The 19,553-nt window shown below is 31.1% G+C and overlaps 1 protein-coding gene across 1 annotated transcript in view; it reads right to left on the bottom strand.

Annotated features, from left to right (window-relative positions):
- Positions 1-790: 790 nt before the first annotated feature.
- Positions 791-19,553, bottom strand: part of Cad99C (cadherin 99C) — a 69,792-nt gene continuing 51,029 nt past the window's right edge. The window contains exons 2-28 of the mRNA XM_077429600.1: positions 14,673-14,778; positions 9,603-9,668; positions 9,342-9,520; positions 9,120-9,242; positions 8,781-9,044; positions 8,551-8,700; positions 8,261-8,479; positions 7,726-7,920; positions 7,517-7,654; positions 7,286-7,435; positions 7,048-7,162; positions 6,766-6,968; positions 6,547-6,687; positions 6,333-6,462; positions 6,089-6,249; positions 5,839-6,012; positions 5,555-5,764; positions 5,228-5,476; positions 5,059-5,154; positions 4,834-4,987; positions 3,986-4,281; positions 3,691-3,918; positions 3,333-3,598; positions 3,026-3,253; positions 2,700-2,944; positions 2,180-2,585; positions 791-1,881 (exon numbers count right to left, since the gene is read on the bottom strand). Coding sequence (XP_077285726.1) covers positions 1,752-1,881; positions 2,180-2,585; positions 2,700-2,944; positions 3,026-3,253; positions 3,333-3,598; positions 3,691-3,918; positions 3,986-4,281; positions 4,834-4,987; positions 5,059-5,154; positions 5,228-5,476; positions 5,555-5,764; positions 5,839-6,012; positions 6,089-6,249; positions 6,333-6,462; positions 6,547-6,687; positions 6,766-6,968; positions 7,048-7,162; positions 7,286-7,435; positions 7,517-7,654; positions 7,726-7,920; positions 8,261-8,479; positions 8,551-8,700; positions 8,781-9,044; positions 9,120-9,242; positions 9,342-9,520; positions 9,603-9,668; positions 14,673-14,763 — 5,007 coding nt within the window. The 5' untranslated portion in view covers positions 14,764-14,778 and the 3' untranslated portion in view covers positions 791-1,751. The remainder of the gene's footprint in view (positions 1,882-2,179; positions 2,586-2,699; positions 2,945-3,025; positions 3,254-3,332; positions 3,599-3,690; positions 3,919-3,985; positions 4,282-4,833; positions 4,988-5,058; positions 5,155-5,227; positions 5,477-5,554; positions 5,765-5,838; positions 6,013-6,088; positions 6,250-6,332; positions 6,463-6,546; positions 6,688-6,765; positions 6,969-7,047; positions 7,163-7,285; positions 7,436-7,516; positions 7,655-7,725; positions 7,921-8,260; positions 8,480-8,550; positions 8,701-8,780; positions 9,045-9,119; positions 9,243-9,341; positions 9,521-9,602; positions 9,669-14,672; positions 14,779-19,553) is intronic.

The following is a 19,553-nucleotide window of genomic DNA, read 5'->3' as shown; positions in this document are numbered from 1 at the left end:
ATTAAATTAAAATTGTAAAATAGAAAATGATCAGTAGATCAGTAGCTATTAAAATAGATATAAGATGTATTGTGAACATAATTTCGTAATAATAAAAAGCATTTAAAAATCAAAAAAAACAATCGGAATTTTAAATGTGTATGTATGTATGTACGTAAATGCTTTGATTATTACCAATTGTATATCATATGACGATACGTATTACAAAATACGCTTTTTAGCATAGTGCAATGGCATCCAAATTAGGCAAATGTCATTGTCCGTGCTCTGAAATATCAATTCACTCATTCAAGCACTTATATTCCTATGCATCTCAATTATAAATAGGAATTGCGATTACAACTGATGCTACTCAAACTTTTGCTGAAATATGTACGTACATATAAAGTTTGTAACAAATAATTTATTAGGATATGATTTTCTAGATCTAGTGAGTAATTTATCAATAATGTGATGACAACGTTAATATAAACAAACATATTTCAGAAGCTAAAATACAGTAGTCAAAAATAATTACTATTCGTTTAAAATATGCCATTCTGTTGGAGAACTACTGTAAAATTCATACGAAAACTTTTGCATTTGATCTATTCGACAGGCGTGTGATCTTTTTAGCACATTGGAATCTTGAACCAGTGCTATTTTATCATGAATACATACAATGAACTACTCATTATATGTATGATGGATAGCAAGTGCTGGATTTAACTAAAGAAATATACATACATACGAATATAATCATTCTAATTCACGTCAACGTACATAAAATATAAGAATTGAAAAGAAAAAAAACAATTTGTATAAATTCGTATATATTTGATTCGTTTTAATTACATAAAAAATACACAATTTATGAACTAAAATTTGTTATTATACCTATAAATTATGAGCAATATACAAATACACAATAAATAATAAACGTTTATGCACACTGACAAGATGAATATTTCATCAATAATAATTGCAAAAATTAATCAAATTATACATTAAAAAAAAATTACAACCACTCAAATACTACGCACACGCACACATACACTTATATTTATACACAAATTCATTGCAGAACTTTTGGCAAAAACTATACAGGGTAGTTCTGCATTGGCAGGACGTATGCTATATTAATTTCAGTCATTCGATAACTAAATACATTTAAAATATTAACAATTAATATCATATCATTTTTTATACAAATGGTAATTTTGTAATATTCACAACAAATGAGTATATTTATACTTCGAATCTAAATCGCATACTTTTTATGTACAAAAAATCGTGTAGTTGGTAAGCATTCACATAATAAATAAGGTTTCAACATAATCTACAATTGTTTTAGAATGGATCTATTATGTGACAACACTCAGTGACAATAACTCATTAATTAATCCAGTTAAATAGATAAAGTTCAACTAAGAATATATGTATGTACATAATCCCATTCTTAGATTGTTTGGATTTTATACACATACACATATGTATGTAGATCGAATGGTAAATTATTTTTTGAATTCTCAACATTCAAAATTTTAATTTAAATGGTCTAATAACACGAAAGTATAGTATGTAAGTCCGTTATAAAAAAGATCAGTAGAAATAGTTTTAGCGATTTATACTGATGAAGTATTTTACATTGTGTTGTAAAAAAGATTGTATAAAAATAATTTTCATAAGATGAGAATTACATCGATTCTCACGTAGAATTAAGTTCACTTGTACGCGAATTGGCCACATATGTATATTTATACAATAAATAATTATAATTCTGTGGTGGTTTCGACTGGCGATCTGTCGTTGAGGTACGAGAAACCCATTTGAGAGTAGTCCCTCTTGCCGAATGTTACATTATCATTGGACGGGCTGGCCATTCCTTCTTCATCCGATGACCTACAAAATTGCAAAGCATTAATCATATTGAGAAATAAATTCTTTGATATTGAAGCAATTGGCAATGAAAGATATATGTATGAAGGATAGAAATAGCGAAAATTAAATGAATGTCATTTTTTTCTAGTACAATATTTCACTTTAAAAGTTCATCCATCTTCATATATGAAATATGTAAATTTATTACACTCGTAACGATTCAAAAAATGTTTGACTTTATGCTAATAATAATAAAAACCTCCTTATATTTTTATAATAATTACAGAATATATGTATAAAAAATATTTACAATTGCTACCTTTGAAATATGGTATTATGACCAGGTATTTCATCGTAAGCCATAATTGCGCCTTCTGGATTTCTTTTCAAGGTGTTATTATTTTTATTTTCGTTCTTTTCCTTTCCTAACGATTTCGTCAACAAATTTAAATTATTTTTATTCCTGTTGAATGTATTGTTTTGCTGTTGGTTTCTATTATTATTCCTTCCAAATGTATCCAAAAAACTATTATTTTGCTGCTGATGATGATGGTGATGATCATTGCGTGGAAGTGTAGACAGATGATGATTATTATTTCTGTAAATGGAAGAGACATTGTTCCTATTCAACGTATGAATATTTGAGTGCATATAGTCGGTGGGACTTGCTACGCTGGATGCTCGGGCCGTTGTGGCCGCTTCCGACGACGTTGGACTTTGTTGTCCTAAAAATTCATTTTTAATGGTATAGTAATTCAGCAGTTATTATATTATTAAAAAAATACAAAAAAGTTTGGTTTTGAACTATGTACATTGATTAGAATTATCATTCAACTCACCATTATCTTTAGTAATATAGCTAACATTATCTAAACTGAACGTGTGGTTGTTAGCACTGAAATCTAACTGCAAATCATTGCAACTATCACAATCGTCCAAAGGCACAGCCATGTTTAAAACTTGAGTTTCGTATTCCTTAAGACTAGGAGTGTCTATACTGGGTGCCGTCCCACTAATCACCGGATCGTACCTTGATGGCGCATTACTGTAATGTCTTTGTATTCTTGATTTATAATTCCTATATCTACAAAATCATAAAAAATCGTATTATATTCACTAAAAAAAAATGTAATTGTAAAATCAAGATGTATGGAAATCTTAATACCTGTTCCACGATACACAAATATAGATTATTCCAGCAAGTCCCAAGACAAATATAATACACGCTATAATTATTAAGGCATATGGAAAGGCGTCAGGAGCTGCAGGCGATAGTCTTGCACGTGGTGGCGTAGGTGGTGGTAAAGGAGCATGTACTGCAGCAGCTGTAGCACGCACCACTCCCGACATTACAAACGTTATGTTTGATTGTGCTGCAGGATCTAGTATTGATCTATAAAATTATTTCAATTTAATGTTTTTTAACAATTAAATACACACATATAGGCATAGGTATAGTGAATATGTTTTACCTTTGTACACGTGATGAGTTTCTATGTAATATTTTCCCAGAAGTAGGATCGATTGCATAGAACCATACATCAGTACCAGTCGGATCGAATTCCAGTGTGTCATTTTCGGTAATATATTGTCTAGGCGTGAATTTTTCAATTCCAACAATTAAATTACTTTTCTCCTCTAAAACTCTCGAAATGTTCTTGGATTGAAGTCTAATCATTTCTGGGCGAGCATCTTTGAATACCAATATCAACGCATTGTCCTTTGTTAGTAAATTTACCTAAAATGTTAATCGAACATATTTTTTATTAAACTAACACGATAGTGAGAACTTTCCATACCATTAATAATATAATTAAAGAATTTTCTTACAATTACTGGGGCAATAGATGCCTTATAATCTGTTCTGGAATCTGGATTATCTCTTGCTAATACGTTGAGAACAAACGGTAGTTGTTCATCGGCGATAGACTCAAAAGTTTTAGAATTTCTTATGATTCCTGACTTTGAATCGAGATTGAAAAATTCTTCATCTAAATCTGACCATTTTGATTCCTTATATAAAATTTTACCGAAATTCCCACTATCTGCATCTCTTGCCTGCAAAAAAAACTTCTCAATAAAATTCTTTAAAACAAAGTAATTTCAAAATAATAGAAAATATTACCTGCACTTGTATGATATTTGAATCCAAGTCTAACTCTTTGGAAACAATAGCATAGAACTTTTTCCGAGCTAATTTAATTTCAGATTGGTCTGGGTAAATAAACATTGGTGAATTATCGTTTATATCTTTAACATGGAGTTTGAGACTAGCATAACTTTTATCTGGATTTATCAGTCCTTGAAGAGAATCTAAATGCACTTCTAATAAATATTCAGTTCGATTTTCGTAGTCCAAGCTAGGCGTTTTGAGATAAATTGCGCAATTTCTATCATCTGTCATCGTAGCATAAAATAGATCTGAAATTATAATCATCATATTATTGAAACTGATACCATAGATTATTATGATAAGGCATATACTATTTCAACTCTATATACCTCAAATTAACTAAAAATTGACTTATTTCATATACATAATATGTACTTCTGTATAAACAAATACATATGTATATCTTTTCGATCATCTTACCACTTCAAAATTATATAGAAAAATTGGCAGATGTATATTTACCTATATAATATAATATTTTTTCTATAGGTATATCATTAGTCTCATCTACATAATAATATATCTAAATACAAAAGAAATAATTTAATTGACCATTTTTTTGCAATTAAAATTGGAATTTCTTTGAAAAGTTGGAAAATGTAACTTTTTCATCCCAAACATATTACTTATTTTTCTGAACCACTATTGCTTGATATAATATTGAAATAAATATTTCCCTTTATAAATATATGTACATATTTACTAGATATCAGTCTAACCGATATTGACTTTATTACTATAATCATAGTGGGCATGCATCTACATTTAGCTCATAGTTTTAATATAAAAATAAAACTTACTATCTTCATTCCCTTTAGAAATTTCGCACTTCAATGGAATGTTTTCACTGTGAGCTCTATGATTTATAATAACAATTGTTTTTAGTAATGTGTTTGCCGTAGCGTTTTCAGTCACTTCTTCAGTATAAGATGTATCAGCGAAACTTAAGCCAATCTGAAAATTATTTTACAAATTAATACCAAAATATCATTACACTCATATTACACATTGTAAATAGTACATACTTCTGGAGGTACCGTAGCTACGTGTCTGACATAGACACTCAAAGTGCTAACACTAGATAATTGAGGCTCGCCCAAATCATAAGCTCTTATATCCACCTAAAACAATCACATTTATTTTATGTACACACTTAAAAAAAACAACAAATCCAATTCAAAATACAACACTCACTTGATATTCACTGCTCAGCTCTTTTCTGAGATCATCTCTTATCCGCAGTACTCCAGTATCAGAATCTATTTGGAAGTACTTGGATGCCATTCCTCGTCCAACAAGTTGATAGCGTACTTTATTATTAGGTGATGTACCATCTGAATCAGTTGCAATCATAGTTGTTACGATTGTACCAATAGATACTTCATCATCAAGTGTTATTGGACGAGTCACTGATGTGAATGTTGGTGGCAAATCGTTGCGATCCTAAAAATTACATTTCAAAACATATTTTGAAACATATCGCAAAAAATATTTACTTACACTCATGAAAATAATGATTACCTCAACATCTACAAAGACTTTAGTAGTAGATCCGTCTTCTTTGGAATTGTTTTCTTCCGTACCGATGATCAAGACATACATATTTTCACGCTCATAATCCAAACCCCTAAGAGTTTTCACTATTCCTGTTTTTCTATCAATTGAAAACATATCAGTATTGCCTTGTTTTATTATGTATGTGATTTCTTTCATTGTATCAGGATCATGTGCCTAAAAAAATTTATTGATTTATGTTAATTAAATCTAATATTAAAATTAATAAGCCTATTTTTATTATTACTTACAGTCACTTTAGTAACCAGAAAATCAGGAACATTCTCTGGAACAGATATTCTATCTGTTGACTTTGGGAATGTTGGCACTTCGTCTGGCACATCTAAAACCTGTACCGTTACACTAGCTGTACCTAATCTAGGCTCTGGAGCTCCATCTTTTGCAGTCACCACAAATGTATAATCCTTTAACAAAAAAAAAAACAATTTTAGTCATTTAAAATTTTTTCTATATTAATTTCTGTAAAATATAAATCACTACCTTTTTTGTTTCATAATCCAATGCCATTTTAGTGACTATTTCTCCAGTGTGATTATTAATCACAAATGGAATGTCTTGAGGTAGAGAATAGGTCACTAAAGCATTAATTCCTTCATCAAGATCTGTCGCTCTAACTCTACCAACGGTGACGTTAGTTAAACCTTTAATAAATATTGAGAAGTGTAAAATACAAACATGTTATTTAAATATAAAATACAAACAATTCAAAATGCAATAAAAATACCTTCTTTGACTTTAAAAACATATGGCATTTCACTTTCGACAAATTCTGGATTTTTATCGTTGATATCAGTTACTTTTATATTCACTGTCGCTGTGGTTGAAAGTTTACCAGTATCTTCAGCTTTCACCATCTATAAAAATCACAGGATAGTTAAATAAATCATTTAAAAAGTAGACACAGTCATATTATGAGATTTTAATTAAACTATATGCACCAATTGATATCTCGTCAAATCTTCTCTGTCTAATTTTCGTATTATACTGATAACTCCATTATTCGGGCTTATTGAAAATTGTCGCAAGTCGTTTCCAGATATTATGGAATAAGTGATAGGATCATTTTCAGGATCAACTGCCTAAAAATTCCAATAAACACTGAATTCAATAAACCAAGGCTGATTCTATAAAATGTCATATTTGGAATATGTACTGACCAATAAAGAAACAACGGTTGAATTAATACTTGCACCTTCAGACACTTGCACTTCGTATACGCTTTGTTTAAATACAGGTGCTCGAGTATTCGGTCCTGGAGAAACAGTTACTTCTACAATACCCTGACTAGAAAGTCCACCAACGTCTTTTGCCTGAACGGTGATACTGTATTGCTCTCCAGCATCGAGTTTACCAACCGTTTCTAAAAATTTAAAATTAAATTTACTATATTCTAAAACATTATATTTTCATCGGAACTAAATTATTCAAATGAATAATACCTATTTCTCCTGTTTTAGGATCAATTTTGAATTTATTAGCACCATTATTTGATACATGATAAATACCATAAACTATGTGCGCATTTTCTCCAGAATCATTATCTGAAGCTTCCACCTATAATGAAAAAAAAACAATATAATAATTAAAAATTAATACAAATATATAATTAGCATTATTGCCAATATAAAAGAAAATATTTATTATAATATGAATACATTATACATATACAGAATTTACCTTTACGACAAGCCTTCGTCCTTCACCAGCTGGAACATTGACGTGTGGAAGTGGTACTAATATTGGAGCGTTGTCATTAACATCATCTAAAGCTACTTCTAATGATAAAGGTGCTGAGGCTCCTTGACCATTTGCTTCCCGGGCTACAACCTAAGCATATTACAAGTAGTTTTAATATTTATATTAAAAGTAAGCATAAAAGATTAAAACATTAAAGCTTCATCGACATACTTGGAATCTGTAAGTTCCAGGACTTGGAGGATCTCGATCGAGATTTTCTTCGTTGACAACCAATATACCATTTTTATCAATTTGGAAATAGTTTGTTGTGAGTTCGAAAGCGTAAATTGGTTTAATATCGTTAGGACCCTATAAGTGAATATCAAACTTATTACAAATTCTATTGCACTATTTATATTTATTAAAATTATGAAATATACCAGATCATCGTCGGAAACAGCGAGTACAATTGGATTGCTGTTTGTATCCAAAACCTTTGTACCGATAGGCTCATTTTCATTCACATGTCCTTCAAGTGAAGATGCGTGAATCACGGGTGGATTCGCATCCACAGGTTTGACGACAATCATCAGTTTAGCAGTAGTGAATCGTTTAGCTTCGGACATTTCTTCTGCCTATATTTTCATTTATATTTTTATTATGTAGTTGAAAATAACCAGCAGATTGAAAAATATGAGCTGTTATATTTGAAAGTGGCGGAAGTCCAATTTCCAGTTCCAAAAACACTATTTCAGTTTGACTTAATTCACAAATTGTTATCACTACTGTTAATTCGATAAGTCCAAAATCTCCGAAAAGCAGAATAAACTTATTACAGCCCACCAGTATTTTTAAATATTGTAAATCGCAAAACATTATATTTAATGTTTGCCGAGAAATTTCCCGAAATGAAGAAAAGTGGACTTACGCCAATTTCAAATATAATGACTCATATATTATAGTTAGTTTATTTACCTTTATAATGAGATCAAATTTTTTGGCTATTCCAGTGTCTACGGCTTTCGTTTGCCTAACAGCACCCGTAGTAGGATTAATTTCAAAATATTCGTTGTATGATGATGGTGTGCCTTGTAAAATACTATAACGTATAGGAGAGTTTATTGTATCCATATCGATAGCTTGAATTTTCTCTGGATGAATATTTAATATTCCAGCTAATATGCCACTTGACACCTATACAATACAAACGAAGTTTTAACACATGGAAGCAAAATTTATATGAACAAAATAAATTGAATTCTCACAGAAGAAAAATATTCAGGATTAATACATGCACCATCATGTAACATGCATCCCTTGTAAATGAACGAGGGATCTTGGTCGTCATCGTCTTTCACATTGACAGTGAGAGTAGTTGTACTCGAAAATCGTTCGGAGGAATTTCTGGCCCGGTCCTAGAATAGTTCAGATATTAAAACTTTAGTATTTTCTAGAATCATTGAAAGGAACATTATAAATAAATGATGGTTCTTACCGATGCAACAATTGTCACTAAGTATCGCTGTGTTCTTTCATAGTCAAGACTTCTATTCACAGTAACTTGGCCCTGATGAGGTAGATTAATCGAAAAATATCCAAAACCATCGGCAGTGTTGATTCTATCATTTCCAACACCTGAATCTGTTCCAATATTCTTTCCATCTCCTTCGACAATGAAATATTCTGCTAGACCGTTAACTCCTGCGTCAGCATCAGTTGCTTTTATATTTTGGAATATTGTTGTTCCTATTGGTGTTAACTGAAAACATAAATAAACATATATTAAAATACAATAATTAAATAAAATACAAAAAATACTAAAGCTACTAATAACCTCAGATACGGTCGTTTCGTATGGTGTATTTTGAAATATAGGAGCGTTATCATTGACATCAGAAACTCTTACAATCACAGGAATAGTCCTTTTCTTTTTTGTTGCTTTCACTAAGCATGTTAACTGAAAAATATTAATATTATTATAGTGTATATCCGTTGAATATTTATATAGAATATAAAATATATCATAATTTTTCTTATAGTATAAAATAAGTATTACCTGGAAAACAATGTGAGATAAATTCTCAGCATCTCTATCCAATGGCTCCAATAGTTGCAATTTTTTTCCATTCAATATAAATATGGGATTTCCTTTGGGGAAAACTAAGTCTAAAATTATTTCAGAAAAAGGATCTCCTTCAATCGGAAGTTCTGCTGGTTTTGTTGATTGTTGAATATCTAAAATAAAAATCTCATTACGTTACAATTTTCATTTAACAAAAATCAAATATATCAATGTATGTAAATGGATTATACGAACAGCTTCCGCGACTTTCTTCGATGTCCAAGATGATACTTGACTGACCAGTTTCCACTTCACATAAACCTGCAAAAAATAACAAATTATGTATATTTATGATAATTTATTTATAACAACCTACACATTAAAATATGCAAAATGGATATCTACTTTTCATTCATTTCTAGCGTCAAAAATAACTCCAAAGAACTGTTACTTTTGATTTCGATTTTGTTAAACATCTACATATCAATCTATTTTTACAAGATTTTTATTATGTAGTTTCGCTTGGTTATTAACATAACTATATACATTTTTATCGCTTTTTTTGTTTTAAGTTTTGAGAAGTTTGTTTTAACACATGTGGGTTTGTAATTATTTTAAATAATAGCATAAAAATAGTGTTTTTAACCAAGGTAAATTTACGAAGTTTACAAATTGGGTATTGAAATGCATAAAGATTTTTTAAAATAAAATTGAAGAGGTATTTTCCTACTGACCATATCATATTTTATATATGTACATATGTATATTTGCCGGTCCTTCACCTTTAAGTCAAGATTGTTGTCTTGGTATTTCTTTTCAGTGCATTATTTTTGGTGTTCAGTAAAAAAATGATTTAAGCACCTGGCAGATTTGCATGTTTAAAAAAGGCATCACACATCTGATAGATTCATAAAAAAGTTGTCAGATCTTACACCGATTTGTTCCGCTTTCTCACGAACACTAATATAAAATTTTATATATTCATCAATTCATTTTTTACTCAATGCCCCTGAATACAAATCGGCGAATTCTCAAAATCATATTATATGTACATATGAACATAAAATCAACATTATTTAAATAATTTTCTGATATTATTATATCCACATGATTATTTTAATAATAATTCTAACCCCAATTACTTTGTAAACATAATTTCACATCAAATTATAATAAAAAAAATACAGGCGACACAATGACACACTTATCATTACAAACCACAATATTTAAACAAGAATGCAAAGTGACAATAAATTATTGTAAAAAAATGTATACGAATTGCATAATTCTAGTTCAATTCAATAGACCAGTGCCTGAATGTAATATTTGACCAAGTGTATAGGGCTTTGCAACGTTCCTGTTACAAGTGTTCGATCATTTCGAGACACACCTGTATTGTTTTATTCATGAGTTGCGCGATTCTCAAACATTCGCTGGTGTCGTCCATTGTAAAAATTGACTTTCAAATAGTGTGCACTTGTTACGGTGACAAGTATGTGCCGGTGCACCCGAGACTATTGCGACAGTGCATTGGGCAATCGAACTGACCCAGTTGAATATCGGTGCTTTAATTGGAGAACCAGTATGATTCGAACCAGCGAAAATTGTGATCTTGAAGATCAGACCCAAAATTGTGCAAAAAAAAAAGTTATTTATTCATGGGATAGCGTCATCTGGCACACTTTCGAGTTTTGTTATAATCTTTATTGATGCAAAATTTTGTCATTAATATGCCCGAGTCATGTGAATTATCAATTTCTATCCATAAACTTAGAATGTAGATAATGTACATCACACTCTATACCTGTGCTGGAGAACGTTAAGTGGCCCACAGCCATATTGAAAAGCTTTTTAGCACATATTGTAGGAAAAAAAACGGTTGTCAATAGAAACCAGAAACTCGTTTTACACTTTGGAGGTTCGTTTCTCAGAATCTACACTAAAATACATCAATACATTGATATTTTAACCATTTCCGATTGGATAAGTAAAGGTCAAATGGAAAAATAATATAATATTTGTAAGAATATATGAATACTAGTGATGTACCCGATGAAATATCGTCGCATGGGTGTTGGCATATTAAGTTATTAAATAAAAAAAACGTTAAAAGAAATGTGTCATCGGTCATGTGTTCAATCTCCAATTTTGAATTTGAGTTGAATTTTTTCAAATACCTTTTAAATATATTTAATTTAATATTTATATTTAATTGTTTAATATGAAAAAAATTGTAAAAACAGCCCTAACTGCCTACCTACATATAAACAATATAAAACTTAATTAATTAATTAAATAAATTTTCAATAGATGGCAGTAAATCCTCTGCCAAGTGGAAATATTAGTAGCGATCAGTATATATAGAAGTTTTTTTTTCTTTTGTTATTATATTCGTATACGTTTTGGCAGTGGTTTAGCTGTGACGTACATATGTATGTCGAATCGAAACGACTATTATAGTACGGCGAGCGTAATCTCAGACAGACACACAGACAGGCACACATACAGTCATACAGAATAGCGATATTATGTATATGAATATGAATGCTTATGTTTCAATATGAAACATCAATCTTAAATTAAGTTGATACACAAATTACCTAAACACAATCTGCTTTAGGTCATCGACTTTAGTGAGTCTTTAGTGAATATTATGTATTAGATGTATTATGAGCATTTATAAGGATTGTAAATAGGTTTTTGAGCTCTTTTTCCTATTATGCTGTAGATTAACATTAGAATAATATAATACTATGATTACTAACCAAATTAAATTAAATTGTAAAATAGAAAATGATTAGTAGATCAGTAGCTATTAAAATAGATATAAGATGTATGTATTGTGAACATAATTTCGTAATAATAAAAAGCATTTAAAAAAAAAAATTAAGTTGATGCTGTTAATACTGAAAACAATTATTCATTTTTAAACATGTGATTTGTTATAACAGATGTATCGATTTGTTCAAAAAAAATAGTATAAAGAATTTTTCGTAATGATTTATTTTAGTTTGAATTAAAAAAAAAAACAGTATGAAGAGAAAGGCAAAACATTTTACAGACACGATGGATGGTGTAAATGAAAAAAATATATAACTCAGATGAAGTCATTCAAGTGCAACGAAACAACCAGTCAATTTAAATCAAGGACCCGTTTCGAATATGAAGAAACATTAAACGACATGAAGATTTTGAACGCTTTAACTACTTTATTTCTGGTCTCGTATGTTATTTTAAGTTATTTTATTACGCATATAATTAAGTCTGCAAATAATTTGCAATCTATTTACAATATATTGTATGTTTCTCTTCCGCGTGTGCATAAACAGGTATTACAATACTTGTTAGGGCAGAATCACTTGTGGTTATGAAATATGATACAGGATGACCCGTAGATCCCCGTTCAGAGCGGATGATGTGGCTGCCGAGCTGACATCCACGAAGAAGTGCTTCTTTGCTATGTTCTAACACTCGTCTAAACATCCGCTATGAGTGCTTGACCTGACTAGGGCTTTGAAGTTTTGCGACAAACCAGCCAAGTTGTTGAACAGATTGATAGAAAAAAATTAACAAGTAGTCTTTTTTTCGATCTCACACATATGCCTATCAGTACCACTTATTGCTGTCAAAAGTTTCAACGTAAATAATAAGACGCAGAATTCAATGAGTACAATCGCTATTCAACAAGTGCATGTGCATTGCAATATCTTGGCCAAGTTGCATTGGACAAAACGATCTATCACGAATGATCAGTTTCGACATTTACAAATAGTGACTTGAGGAGTAAAATATCGTGTTTTAAAGAACTACTGATGTCGACTACGATATCTGTCGATTCTTAACACTTGTGATAATATTAATGGTTTTGGACAAACATATACATACATATACTACATCGACAGGTTCAAACACTATTTAGATATAATCAGCAATTGAGATATATTAAATTTTGTTGCGAATATAACTATTTTAAACCATTGAAAGATCTGGTTATCAATACAGCAAAGATATCGCACCAACATTTACTAAGATAAACGTATAATTACGATAACTCATTTATGTTTGTTGAGAAGCTAATGATGGCAATATTTTACAGATGAACAAATTACATCTTATTCTTAATGCGTTTTTTCATTTATTCACAAAAGTGAAAGGCGATTCTGCGTGATGAGTCAAATATTACTGAACGTCGATTTCGATGTTGCACGTGAGAAACTTTTGATTGAAAAAATAAGCAAATACTCAAATATAATAATTGATCATTTTTATTTTTTTTGATTGATAACTATCATTTAATATCATTCCATTACTATGAATTGAATGTAATCTTCAACTCAAATAAAAGTCAACTTTGGTTTAACAATTTCAAACATGTCTCCAGTATGAAAAAACATTAAACGAAATTATTTAATTTACAAATTTAAGGGGGTATTCTAGTCTAGAAATTTGAAAAAAATCGATTTTTTTCTTTCATATTTTCAAATCTTAAGCCTTTAAGAGGATTTTTCAAAATTCAAATTATTTTCGGAGATATATGTAGCTGCTTTAGTGGCGTGGCATCTGACCGGCGCGTAACTTTAAACGCGTTTCTCTCGAAACTACTTTTTTCGAGACGGTTGACATGATATCTCAATGACCAATTTACTTGAAATTTGGTGTGAGCCTTCTCTATACATTCCTCTATCGCATGAATTAGAACTATGATAAAATTCCAATTTTTACACAATTTCCGAATTTTAAAAAATTCGGAAAAGTCAAAAAAACTGGTAAAAAAAAGACTTTTTAGTTCAGACAACCGCTATTTTGTGAAAAAAATTTTGTTTGACTTTTCCGTAGTTCATGCCATAGCAGTATTTGGATTAAGAATTAATTTGCTTTTTTGATTTTGGCTTACTAGGAGGGTTGGAATCGTGTCAACCAGGGCGCACCATTTTTTTGAGACCCTCACTTCATCAACCTGTAACTTTTTGAATTTTGAATTTTTTCCTTTGATTTTTTTTCTATATATTCTTCAAACATTAATAAATATTTGGTAAAATAATTTCTACTAAAAATATTTTTTGTTTTTTTTTATTACACCTGAAAAAATACCTAAAATTCATGCCTCTAGACTAGAATACCCCCTTAAGCTACAGCATAAAAACTAGAAGAGTGGGACTATTCGATCATGATTAATTTGCAAAATTTTGTAATATCTTTATCCTTCGAATAACACTTGCAAAAGCGCCTGTCACCTCAGCATTTCGTTCGTTTGTTTTATTTTTGTATAATGGCAATACATTTCTCGCGCGCAAATGCGGTCAAAGCTAAGCGCATATATCTTACCTGCTTTAGCACGCGCAGTGTGAAAGAGACAAATCAATAGGCATGAGACCGTCGCTAGTCTCATCGCGGAAATTGGTCTCTGAGCCGACATTCCGCGGCCAGCTTCCTGAAACAAAATCAAAGGGTTGTTTAAGATTTATTGTATAAAATAATTTCTAATTTAAATATATGTATATAAAAAAAAACATAAAAAATAAACCGGATGATATTATTGTTTTTTAAATAATATAATCAATCATGCTTAAACTACTTTTATTTATATGATAATTACACGCACCAGTCAGGTGTGTTCACTTTCGAAATGGGTCCGCCAACGAACTGGTGCATAGAAATAAACAATTAAAATCGGCAACAAAAAATAAATGAGCTCAAAAGACACATATTAATTAATGAACATCGTCAGCCTTCATTGATATTTAATCGATGTGAGGTAGCTCTCTTACTACATATTTACATGTTAACTATTTGCACTATGTGAAACTCTGGCATGTGCGTATACGTATTGGCATTTAAATAATGCCATAATAATCCTCCGTTGGATTGCATGTCTGACGATCACATCGTTTTGCCGGTCGTTCGGATCCGGAACAGACGCCATTTTACCGTTATTCTCGACTGTGGATAATTGTCGATAGAAGATGACACAAAAGTGAGTATTTCGATGTGGATCGTGTCAATAATTACAACGTTGATCTTACGCAAACAATATCTTCAAATCAATTCGCAAACACCGATGTTTATTAACATAATAACACGTCGAATTAAATTTCAGACGTGGCAAATTTATATGTATGTACCTTTGCAAAACGTTATGTCAATATTGATTAAGAAACCCGGTGAACATTTAATGTTAATTATGTGTTGAGATAATGTAACAAGTTTCCATAATATCGATATTATCACATCGAGCAAATGATCGAGCCTCGCATTTTCTCGAACAGAGAAAAATTACCAATAAATCTACCGAGAAAATTTACGATCACCTCTAATTAAATTGCGTGCAATTTATCCGATATCGAATTCGCGGTAAAACGAACGATCCATCAAATACTTAATAATGTAATAAAAAATAAATAAAAACTTGTTTAGTTTTCTTCATCAAAGTCCGTAATCCAATAATACTGACAGCTTCTATAATATTTTCTGTAAATCATACCGGTTTCATATATTAAAAAAAACATATACGTTGCTTTTCTCATCTTAGCTCTGAACTTTCACTTTCTACGAGTACTAAATGATATTTAATAAATCGTTCCCATATTTGACCGTTGATTAAATAAACAAAAAATAGTATACATATGTTCATACATAATGGGTAGTTAATCGAAATATAAAACAACGTTTAAAGCTCAATCGTTGAAATATCATATTAATCTAATATATAATTTCGAAAGAGACTTTGTATGTAAGTATATAATGTTGGTTGGGAAAGTTTCTATGACGACATGGGGACGGGTGACGGGGGGCGTTGGGGGCGAAGGCCCCCGGGGCGGGGGTACTTCGTAAACAAGTCAAAATTTCTATGACGACGAGTCAATTTTTTTTCGATTCAAATAAATTTAATAAAAAAACAAAAATGAATATTTACTATTAGATTCGCCATGTTTAAGCTGTTTATATTATAAATACTGACCTATGTATTACACTATCAATACGGATCGCGATAGGCGTGGATTCCGTGATAATATTGATAGTGTGATAGGCCCCAATAAGTTCAAAATATATTCCATAAAATTATACACTATATACATACATACATACATATATATATACAATTATATAGATTTAGTATGAATTAATAAGGCTATTTCTGTTTATTTGGCTATAATTATAGGTGTCTTAATATCTTAAATGTGTTGATATAGAACGATTCACACACAAGAGCCGCATTTTGGTCGTTAGCGATGTAAAGCATATTAGCGTTATCTATACACAGTGATTCTCAAAACGAGTTATTTAAATGCATGTACGTATAATACTCCAATTAATATTCATTTTCGATTAATGGTTTTAATTATTTACGTCGCACATTAAACAATATCTAATAATGTATGCAAAAATAAATAGTTTAACGTTCGTGAAACTATTTTTAGAAATTTTTCCTGCTTAATAATAATTTGAGAAAACAAACTTTTTGAGCGAACCTCTTGCGTACTATGTAGCTACTACATACATATGTACATTCATACAAATGTGTATACAATTACGATCTATTGAAGTGACAATCATTCATGGGAAAACAATATCTTTTTTTTTTTTTGTCGTAAGAACGAGTAAAATTTACATACATACATTCATAGTTGAAAAGAATAATACATATGTGTGGTTTTGAGTCGACCTTATGTACATATACATATGTATGTACATACACAATAATAAAGCAGGTCGGTTAAATACAGTAAAGTGAGGTTGCAGGTAATACGAATATTGAACTAAATTTTTGTTTTGATAAGCCACAATCAACATTAAACAGGTCACAAGAAAATAGTTTGTAAGTGATAACGACCTGATGCTTGAAATTAACAATGCAAATTAGGGAGAAAACACACTGAATCATACGCCATACAGTATTGTAAATAGGTTTTTGAGCTCTTTTTCCTATTATGCTGTAGATTAACATTAGAATAATATAATACTATGATTACTAACCAAATTAAATTAAATTGTAAAATAGAAAATGATCAGTAGATCAGTAGCTATTAAAATAGATATAAGATGTATTGTGAACATAATTTCGTAATAATAAAAAGCATTTAAAAATCAAAAAAAAAATACGCCATGCACGTATCGGAACTTCCAGCTGGGAAGGGTGTTTCTTCAGGTCATTTTTAATTCGTACGATCTTATTATTTCGACAAGTTTCTCCTACATTTCTTCAAATATGGGAATCATCGTTATCGATCATTGACAAACCTATGTCAATATAAGGATAGAATATCACTGAAAACACTCCAGGGGGTGATTTTTGGACTGGATGCCATAGTATAGATTATGCGTCCTAGCATTTTTTTACATTTGCAAAACTATCTATAAAAAAAAACACGTGACGCGTGCCTCTGTGTATTTGCGCCATTATGGTAAGAATACACTCAAAAGTACAGCACGCCTAGGTAGACTCCAGCTGAGACAGGCGTGTCTTCATGTCATTGTTTATTCCTACGATCTTATTATTTGGCCAAGTTTATCCTACATCTTTTCATATGTGAGAATCATCGTTATCGATCACTGTCAAACCTGTTAATACATATATAAAATATCACCGAAAACACTTCAGGGGTTGAGTTTTCCTAAGGATCGCAATGGCATAGATTAGACGAGCTAGCGTTTTTGCTTATCTAAAAAATACACAAGTGTCGCGATCATTCCGTGTGTCTGCACCTTTACCTTTCTCAAAATATGCCCTAACCTTCTTATTTACCTGCATCGTTAGCATCTGTTTTTATTTTATAAAAAAGATCTCAATATATAATGGTTCATAAAAGGCTCATTCGTTTTTTTTTTGTTTTAGTGGTATCTACATACATATTAATTTCACATGGGAAGATTAATTTCACATGATCCTCAATTTCGACATAATGGTCAATTTATCGGTCGTTATGTGTAATTTTCTAAGGATGGCGTAATTATATGTAGGCAATCCTTGCGTCTTTTTTTGACACCGTGTGTCCTATACAGAATAATGATGTTTTTATTACTTTTAACTGTAAATTGGAACATTATCATGGTGCATTCTGAGAATTGAGGATGTCTCTAAAAGGTTTCTCATCTGATTGGAGATGGCAACGTGCGAGCAAAGGTGAAATCAAGCGTCCTCAATACAACACACGAAGTGTGGGTACTTGAGAACCATGTTGAATCATCCGTTATACTGCTATGGTGTTCAGTGAGAGCTCAACCGAATGAGACAGGAGTGAACTTTAACCCTTTGACTGCCAAGAGAATCCGTGTCTGAATTGACAACGTAAACTGAGCACCTGTTTCAACTCATCTATTCACTTCTGATTAATTTTGAACCGAGCAGAATAAATTGCCAGTCAGTAGAAACGTCTCGGCGAGCACATCAAAGTCCCCCGTGAAAAACTACAAACGACAAGCATACATTTTTCCGACTGGGAGAAAATTTTTTACGCCTTTTCACACACGCGCGAATAATTTTCACGCGTCGAGAAAATCAGATTTGAGTCGTTTGTTAGCGCGGCGTGTCAAATTGCGCAATAAGTCACCCATACACGTTCGGTACGCAAACGAATTTATATAAATTTGAATGTCGCAAGTCTCTCAATAGAAGAATACGAACCGGCTTTTCTGAAATGCATACACACATATACACAAAAGCCGCCCGTAAGAATTCGCTCGCCACAAACGTATGTGGGTGTTTCAAAGTGAATAATTTATATAATAATAAGTGTATATACGCTAAAAGCGAGGCTCGATCCGAGCGATTGTACGAATCGAATTCCATTACGAATGTTGTAAATGCTGGCAATTTTTCTCGTCTCGGATTCCGATCGATATACGTACTAAACAATGCCAGTTCGATATTTTTTGTGTGTGCACCTATATTGACCAATTTTTGAACGATTTTTAGAAAGTGCGCGTATTAGACGATTGAACGGTCGTGACCGGTCGGATTTTACAAGAAACAGCCGATATTACACAAAAAAAAAAATGAATAACGGCAATATTGTTGAGCTTTGAGTCGAATTTGCAGTAACTTTGCAATTAGCCAACTTTTGAAAGTTTTTTCGAAGTTTCAAATTTAGATCGCAGTTAATTGTTTTCCTCTTAAAGTTGCTCTACTTCTGTTTTTACAATTTATCAATGGCTGTTTTGAAAGTGTACATCATTAACATTATAGCCAGCAGCATGGCTCGGTGGTTG

Source organism: Arctopsyche grandis, chromosome 4 (assembly GCF_051622035.1).
Source record: "Arctopsyche grandis isolate Sample6627 chromosome 4, ASM5162203v2, whole genome shotgun sequence".
Lineage (NCBI taxonomy): Eukaryota > Metazoa > Arthropoda > Insecta > Trichoptera > Hydropsychidae > Arctopsyche > Arctopsyche grandis.
Note: the sequence above shows the minus strand (reverse complement) of the source record. Positions and strands in the feature narration are given on the sequence as shown.